This window comes from Trachurus japonicus, chromosome 11 (assembly GCF_045865225.1).
Source record: "Trachurus japonicus isolate A0001 chromosome 11, Traja_1.0".
Lineage (NCBI taxonomy): Eukaryota > Metazoa > Chordata > Actinopteri > Carangiformes > Carangidae > Trachurus > Trachurus japonicus.
In genome coordinates, this window is record NC_140917.1 from 34,495,948 (window position 1) to 34,505,297 (window position 9,350).

The 9,350-nt window shown below is 45.2% G+C and overlaps 1 protein-coding gene across 1 annotated transcript; it reads left to right on the top strand.

Moving 5' to 3' along the window:
• The first annotated feature begins 2,279 nt into the window (after positions 1 to 2,279).
• LOC146979203 (4-galactosyl-N-acetylglucosaminide 3-alpha-L-fucosyltransferase 9-like) lies at positions 2,280 to 3,341 on the top strand. The gene has a single exon (XM_085790263.1). The coding sequence runs from the start codon at positions 2,280 to 2,282 to the stop codon at positions 3,339 to 3,341; it is 1,062 nt and encodes a 353-aa protein (XP_085646389.1).
• Positions 3,342 to 9,350: the final 6,009 nt, after the last annotated feature.

Genomic DNA, 9,350 nt, shown 5'->3' on the forward strand with positions numbered 1-9,350 from the left:
AAGCAGAAGTAAGTGGTCCGGTCGTTTTCGCTAATGCTGCGTTCCAGGCAGGCTTTTGAAATTGTAAATTACAGCTTCAAGTCACAACTTACGACTTTGTAGCGTTCCAGGCAACCCACTCGTGTTTTTCCGACCTGTTTTACCGGTGAAAGTCACTATAACGGCCACTCGTAACTTCCGACCGGTGAACTCGTACCAGATCGAACTGGTACCACTTCACGGTCGGAAAAATACGAGTTTCCTTGAACGCACCATAACAGTCCTCGTCCCTACGTCGCCACATTCACGGCGTCCCTTGGCTGCACACACAGCCCTGCATGCCGTTCTCTCTCCTCATTGGATAAAAACTGTAGGATACGATAAATGTTTTCTCCTCGGCTCAGAGCAGAGCAGAGGGACTGAGAGACCCGTGTTTCGGTCCAAACACTCTATGTAAGTGATTGCTGTTGGAAGATATAACTATTTAAGACTTATATTAACACAAATATATCACTTACTTCTGCTTTAACATAACATTTAACTAAACGTGTCATGGAACATGCTGCAGCGTGTTGAAGAAGCATCATGTGCTGGGTCTTAGGTCAAATCATGCCCACTTTCTTCACCATTCGCCAAAAAGACTCAAACCTTGGAATCTAAAAAGTTTTTGTACGCTTTCACCAAATCACATGAATAAATAAATACATTAATTTTACATTAATAATGACTGGTCATGATATGACTCGATCACGACCCCATTGTGCTCTCTCGAACTTGTTCCGGTCCGTCCGTGCACAAGTAATTGGTTGGGTCATATTCTGGGCCTGATCGGAGTAGTTGTGATTTGACGTGATAACGACCCAATCGAGCTCTCTCAGACAGGTCCGGGTCCATCCATGTTTGCTGTGATACTAATACATTATCATTGTAAAGGTGAGTTTTATATACTTTCACACCTGGAAAAGTATATTACATAAGAATAAGGACAAGAAAAATAATGACTTTATTAATTCCCAAATAGAAATTGGTCGTGGTCTTTGAAATGAAATAAAATGTTGTGGCCTACAGTGGATTTTAATCCATTCTCTACACTTGTGCTTACAAAGCTAGGCTAACAATATCTCTCTTACTCTTTTCATAAAGTCACACACACACACACACACACACACACACACACACACACACACACACACACACACACACACACACACACACACACACACACACACACACACACTGCAAGTGGAATTTACTCACGATTTGTATTTACAGTGCAGTGTTGCCTCAAATCAAACACAGCCTTTGTGCACCATCTGCTTGTGTGTTGTTAATTTGACCTAAAACTGAAGTTGTTCTTTCTGTGGGCCTAATAGCGTCACCAATGTGTCCTCATGTCTTGGCTGCCAATTACACAAGTTATCAATACTTGGTTGATTGGTCACTCCCATTCTGCTACATTGCCAAAATGAAAACCAGGTTCCTGATTGTCAGTAGCAGTGATGGGAATAACAGCATTAAAATAAAGTAATCAATAAAGTGATGAAGTAATCACAAAAGTTACCGTTCCCCTCGTTACAACGCCGTTACCGTTACTGACAGTAAGATGCGCCATAACTCAGCGTTACTTGACTCAAGAAGTACCATCAGAAAATAATACACCCGTTTTCAGAGGAACTATGCAAGTCTGGTTGCTTTTCCTCATCATCGAATTTCCTAGGGGCCGCCATTCCGAAGGTGTCAATCGCGGTGTTTTATTTTGAAGGGTCGGGGTTGGATTTCCTCGTGTTTCTTTGCTTGACTTCCTGCCCGGCTTGACACAATCGCTCGCGGAAAAAGCCAGCTTTGTTGTAAACAAATGCACATGGGCGAGAGGAGCGTAACCAAAACAGCGGTAAAGCAACCAGACTTGCAAAGTTCCCCTTTAATTCCAGATAAATGGGGGTTAGGGAGAGAAGTCTAAGTTATTTGACAAAAAGTCACACAATAGTTACTTTTCCTGGTAATTAATTACTTTTATCATGCAGTAACTCTGTTACTAACTCAGTTACTTTTTGGGGAAAGTAACTAGTAACTATAACTAATTACTTTTTTAAAATGAATGTGTGCTACACTGGTCAGTAGATGCATGTGAGTGTTGGATACCTGAGCCCTGTTCACACTGTTCCAATGCATGGAGACATAAACCTTGAACTACGATTGGACATTTACTTTCTATGTTTAGCTATTGGTCACTAGAGTTACTATCATCCATAAAACAGTTACAGAATTAACCATATAACTTTGTTCCTCTGCCTCCACAGATGTCGACCGCAGCCATATGGAAAACGTTGTGCTTAGCACTAGTTGCTGCTCTCACCATCATCGGCTTTGTTCTGTATTTTCAAGCACCAGCCCCAGTTTGTCAATATACGTCCACATTAGCCCTTGAAGACACTTCTGAAAAGCCCATAGTCCTGTTGTGGTTCTGGCCTATTGGTGTGAGGTTTGATCTCAGTGGCTGTTTACCCCACTTCAACATTGACAGCTGCCTCCTGACAGATGATAGATCCTTGTACAGTAAAGCAAAGGGAGTGATTGTCTTCCACAAAAATATAAACTGGAATTTAAAAAACCTGCCTCAGGAGCCACGTCCAGCTTTTCAGAAGTGGATCTGGTACCATGTGGAGTCTCCTACCAACACAGCAAAGATTCCTGGTCTGGAGAACCTGTTTAACTTAACACTGAACTACAGACGAGATGCTGACATCACGGTAAGGAATGAGCTGGTGATCAGGAAAACGGACGTGAAAGATGACTTTGTTCTGCCCAAGAAAGACAAACTGGTGTGTTGGATCGTCAGTAACAACAACCCGGCGACCGGAACAGCAGTGAGAGCAACCTATTACAGCGAACTGTCTAAACACATCCATGTCCACGTCTTTGGTGCTTTTTCAGGGAAGCGCTTACGTGATGAGGACTACTACTCCACCATTGCCAGCTGTAAATTCTACCTGTCATTTGAGAACTCAATCCACAGAGACTACATCACTGAGAAGGTAAACGGGCCTTTCGTGGCAGGGACGGTCCCTGTAGTTTTAGGTCCGCCACGGGAAAACTACGAGCAATTAATTCCCTCCGATGCCTTCATTCACATCAATGACTTCCCTGATCCTAAATCTCTGGCAGAGTTCCTGAACCACCTGGACACAAATGATGAAGTGTACATGCGTTACTTTGAGTGGAGGAAGTACTACACAGCCACTCCTCATCTCCTGTCACTCATAAATGAATTCCTTCAGCCTGTCTGCCTCGCCTGCGATCACATGTCCAAAGACAGGGATTACAGTGTAGTTCACGACCTCTATGGGTGGTACTGGTCATGAGGAGCAAAAGTGAGATCAGCATTTGATAGATTACTGACAGTTTAGGCTTTTGTTTCACTGTTTTTTGCTCAGTTTTCTGTTCAGAATCAGAATCAGAATACTTTATTGATCCCCAAGGGGAAATTGCTTTTTGTTATAACAACATCTCCAACACAAAGTGTACAAGTTAAAAGGGGTCCATGCCTATGTTCCCACAGCCTTTTGTTCCCACATTTGAGATTTATAACATAGCGCATGCTCTGCTACGTGTGGAAAGATGTCTATGGGTATGTTATGGGAACATAGGGCCTAATTTTCAGTGGGAAAAAAAGTTAGAAATGTGGGAACATAGGGCTGTGGGAACAGATACATGCTGTCATTCCGACATCCCGTCATACTGACATCCCACCAGTCCGACATCCCACCATTCCGACGAGGCTTTATAAGGAAATGTGCGTTACTCAACAGGTGACTCCCTCCTACTTCTCTGGACTCTCTCGATTTATCTGGCCTGTCTATCCTCTACTTGGTCTTTTTACTAAACTTAACAAACTCCTTTCTTCATTGTCTAAACGCTAATACGCTATTAAAGGAATTGTTGGAAAGGCAGGATGTTTAAAAAAAAAAGAAAGAACAAAAATACTGTCATTCCGACCATAGGAGGCAGGAATTGTCGGAATAACGGGACGTTTGATAGAAAATTAAGTGTTGCCATTTAGACAATTAGAGGCCTATGTCGGACTGGTGGGATGTCAGAATGGCGGTTGCCCCCCTGTGGGAACATAGGGCTGTGGGAACACAGGGCCTAATTTTCAGTGAAAAAAAAAGTTAGAAATGTGGGAACATATGGATGTGGGAACATAGGAATGACCCCGTTAATAAGAGCACAGTAGTCAAGTGGTCAATAGACAAATAAAGAAACATAAATAAAAAATATACTTACAAGTACAAACATGGACAGGAGTTATTGCACTATACTAAATATGGCATTATGGATTATTGCTCAGAAGGAATTTGTTAGTTTATAGGCACCCCACACAGCATAACACTAATACACATAGGGTTGTGACAAATATTACTGTATTACAGAAAACATATTCACCTCTGATGAAAATAAAGGTTAGTTTTGGTTATTCTGTGGTTTTAAGTGGTTTTGAGCAAAACTTTTCATGGTGAAAACCTCAGGATGTATGGGCGCATGACGTCTGTCCGACTATCCATTTCTCCGACCATATCTTTATTTTTGCGTCCATTAGTCAAACCTCCCACTTCTCCAAGAAGTAGCCCTAACCCTTAACCTTACCCCAAACCTAACCTTAGCACTGTAGAATGGGTAGTTGGAGAAATGAGCCATCAGACTTTTGGGCAGTCAGACTGATGTATGCTCCCCAGGATCTATAGCTACCATGGGCTCTAATTTCGTGGCGCAGCGCAGTGGTAATTTCCTCTGGCGCAGCGGATTTGGTAAATTGGTAGACTGCGCTGCGCCCAGATGGGTGTGGCGGTGCAGCAGGGGGAGGTGTCGACAGATTCAGCTTGGCGCAGTGACAATTTTGTGCCAAAACGAAAGTTCGCCAGCTCCAACCTGGTCTACTCTCGGCACAGGGTGAAGCGCAGATGACGCTGTGGTAATTTGCCTGACCGGTGCGCAGTGCGCACACGTCACCAAGACCTCACAGGCAGGTTTCCACAGTTCCAGGCACATTTAAATCACAATAACCACTATTTATTGTAACTATCTGAATCAGCACATAAACTTATATCTATATCGATTGTCTCGTCACACTGATGACAGATCAAAGGCTGTCGGCATGCGTAATGGAAACTCAACCTGACTGAATTAACACAGAAGAAACCGGTTCCAGTGTGCCATTCCGAAGGGCCACCATTCCGAACGTTTACTTTCATGTTTCGAGGCGGTGTTTAGCTCAGTTGGTAGAGCACCCGCCCCATGTGTAGAGGCTATAGTCCTCTCTGCAGGCGGCCCCGGTTCGAGTCCCGCGCCGGACGGCCCTATCCTGCGTGTCATTCCCCCGCTCTCTGCCTCCCATTTCCTGTCACACTCTTAACTGTCCTATCTAATAAAGGCATGAAAAGCCAAAAAAACAACAACTTTACTTTAATGTTTCGGAATGCCGGCCCTTACAGCGTGTCCTAACTGTATGCAACGCGAGCGAGCGTCCAACAATCGCGTCACATCTGACGCTCTCTGTCCATACTGAATCCGTGCGTCTGTTGGAATGGAAGCACATCAGCTGTGCGCTCGCCCGCTCGTCACATGGATGTATTATCAGACTGGAGACGTAACTACCCGGTTAAAAGATGGGTGAATACTACGTTTGTGCCTTTTAAACAGAAAACAAGTGTCTTGAAATATATAGTCAACAGCAAGTTGTCTCTAGTGTAGGAACACAAGTAGCAAAAACATAATGCAGGGTTTTCTGTAACATTATAAGACGGCGCACCGCCCCCCCCGCCCAAGATGAATTAAGGCTATGAGGCTATTAAAAAAAAAAAAAGTCCGCTAGTCTCCTTGAAGCGGCCTTTATGTGTCGCACACACTGGGGTGACCAGCAGAGCGGCCATGTGTCCCCATTGAGCACCACGCGTCTTTTCAGTCACTTGTCCAAGTTCTCCTTTACTTTTTTTTTTCGAGACAACTCTCTCTCTTTTTTTTTTTTTTTTTACCGGCGGTGTCTGCTGATGTGCACGGCTGCAGCAACCTAAACAAATGCACGTGTTACTGTTGACTGGCTCTATTCCAGCCACATGATTGGTTCGGCGCGGTGGAAATCTCAATTGGCTATTTGTATTGTCTGCCAAAACATGGATGAATGAAACCTATTGACCACGTCTCATATTTCTATCGAAGAAAAGTTATTTCACAATTTATAGCCTACCGTTTCATTACCCAGCCCTAGGTGGGCTATTGTCTCCCTCCTACCTGGGAAACAGGAGGAACTACACAACACCGACAAGCACTGAGAGCCGCATGTTGCAGTGACGTTAAGATTAAAACAAAAAACCCCGCAAATAAGCCGACGAAAATATGCAATTTGCCACTTAACTTCTTGTCAATGTATTATTTGTGGGGGCTTTCGGGGGATCTGGTGACGGTGGAGGATCCAGACTGATTGACTGTGGACCACCACCAGTCTGATCAAGTCCATCACAGCACAGCAGCTGCTGCCCCGCTGTCACATTACTCTCTGGCAGTGCAATCTCGATTACATTACATTAAGCCGACATCAGGAGAATAATGAGACGTGACGGTAAATTAATGAAAATTAAAGTATGATAATGTACAGATATAAATATATTTGTTTCTGAAAAAACTATCATGATTTTTGGGGGGCATTCTTGGTCAAATTGAGGGCCAAATGGCCCGTGGCCGCCGCTAATTTCCGACGCTGAACGCGACGCGAGCGACAGAAATAGAAACGGGGCGTCGGGCTCTAATCGTCGCGTCGCATCGCGCCGCGTCGCTCGCGGCCAGTTAGGACATTACAATAGGAAACCATTAATTTAGCAGCTGTCGCTCACTCGCGTCGCATCCAGTTAGGACACGGTGTTAGTTATGTTTGAAAAAGGGCCACCATTCCAAATCTGAAAAAAGGTGTGCCATTTTGAAAAGTTGGTTAAATATGCTGTCGTAAAGCCAATTCATTGATTGCTGCGGTAGTCCAGTGGGTAGAGCCGTTGCCTGCCACACAGATCCAGGAAGGGGTGCACATTTATAGTTTTTTGTCTTGTATATTAGCCCACTGTACATTATTAGCCGGCCGGGGACACACCGGCCCATGTTAACCGATTGTGTTGTTCACACACACACACACACACCAGACACGCTGCCGGCTCGCACCCTGCAGCGATCGTTTCATCTGGTGTATTTTCCACGAGCGATCGTCAAGCCGGGCATGAAGTCAAACAAAGATGCACGAGAGAATCCGGTCCCTGACCCTTCATAATAAAACACTGCGATTGACACCTTCGGAATATCGGCTCCTCGGAAATTTGAAATGACAGACCTTCGGAAATTTTCGGACTAGCGGACCATCGGAATGGCGGTCGCCCCCCGATGAAACCAGGGAGGGACTGGGACTAAAAAGCAGCCGTGGATGTCCCAAGAGCAGGACTGTGAGGGTGGATAACTGCATGTCGCTGCCATGTTGAGACCTCGCACTGTGCCGTTGTGATGATCCGCTTTATTTATTTATTTACTTATTTATTTATTAGCGTGCGAGCGACTGCGTCGCCTCCTTTATGCACAGCTGTTTCTGATTTCATTCCCGTTGGTATGTGAGTGTCTTTAATGGAAAAGGGGTGTGTGTGTTCCCTCAGCCCTACGTTGCCTCATTTCAAATAATTTTCTCAAAATGAAACTCTAAGTCAGGTCATTTTTATTTTTATACCGCATTTAAAGGGATGATTCAGAGTAATTTCAACCTAGGGTCCTCTGCACCATGACCTCGAGCCAAACGCCACCCCCCCCCCCCCCCCCCCCCCCCCCCCTTGCTCTAACAGTGGTTGAGTTACCGCTATTAACCGAATGGTGCAAACGTTACCAAGTGGCTATCTTAAATTACCCCACTAATAATGTCCGGAATTTCTGGTGTACTTAAGGCCCTTTCACACCGCGGACGTAACGAATAAACAACACGAAATGCGAAATATTTCGCCGCCGAATATTTCGCATCAAAACCATTCACACCGGCGGCGACACGAATATGCGACAGATGCGACAATTATATTCCAAAGTTTCGCTTTGCGACGGGTGGTTCTTCGCCTCCACGTCATGTCTTCAATCTGTTAATTATCCCTCACGTATTCACTATGCCACTGTTGTCTTGTTACCAACTTTACTCAACACAGCAGCTCACTGTCTGATCACTGATCAATATCTGATCACTATCCTGACAGTATTGCTATTTCTCCTCTCCTCTCCTCTTTCCACTTACCCCCCCCCCTCCTCTCTTCTCCTCCTCTCCTCCGAGACACAGGTTATTTACATTGTTTACATTAGCAGCCAAGCACCTGTCCATGCGCCCGTGTGTGTTTGTGTGTGTGCGTGTCCGTGTGTGTACGTGCGGTGCGACCGTACGCCAGAGAGACGGCAGGTGGAGGGGCTGACTGGCAGAGATGAGAGCAAAGACGGTGAAACGCTAAAAAAAAAACTTTTTTTCCCTGTGAGAGACTGTGGCGAGCCTGAGACTGTGCGGCCGCAGTCTGTTGGGAAACAGCTGTTTGTGTTCTGACGTGGGGGGTGTGATGTGGCCTACCTCCTTTTCACGCCACATGATTGGTTGATGCGTTAATTCGCCGGGCGAAAGCTCGGAAAAATCGACCTCACGACGAAAAAAAATTATGTCGCATTTTCGCCGCGACACATTCGCGGTCGGTGTGAAAGGACCTGTGATGAAAACCGGGGTTCGAAAAAAAATATTGACGCGTGAATTATTCGCACGAAAAATACTTCCGCGGTGTGAAAGGGCCTTTACTGTACAAACTTTCTAATGCTTCGTTTACTACTACTAACACTATTTGTACTACTGTAGAAGTTTCTTGTCTTGCACTAACTCATGGAGGTGAGTTGTTGGAAGGGGTCAGCCCTATGTTCCCAGGGCCCTATGTTCCCAGATTTAGCTAAAAGCTACATTACATCTGTAGTCAACTGCTACTGGATAATAGGTTGGGTGTAACTGACTACCAACTTGGGAGAAATGGGGATAAAATCTGATGCAAATTGATCATGAAATGTGGGAACATAGGGCTGTGGGAACATAGGGCTGTGGGAACATAGAGCTGAGGGAACATAGGGCTGAGGGAACATAGAGCTGTGGGAACATAGGGCTGTGGGAACATAGGCACGCTCCCCATTTGAATGGTTGATGAAGAATTGACTCGGCTGTGTTAAACCCATTCAACACCTTTTCTCCTCCCTCTTGCCACTTGCGCCGGTGGGAGGGAAGGTGGCGAGAGTGCACGAAAATTGCAAACTGGACACACCTCGTTGGCATGGCGCAGGGCAAG

Coding starts and splice junctions, on each gene's coding strand:
- LOC146979203 (XM_085790263.1), top strand. CDS start 2,280: ATGTCGACCGCAGCCATATGGAAAACGTTGTGCTTAGCACTAGTTGCT.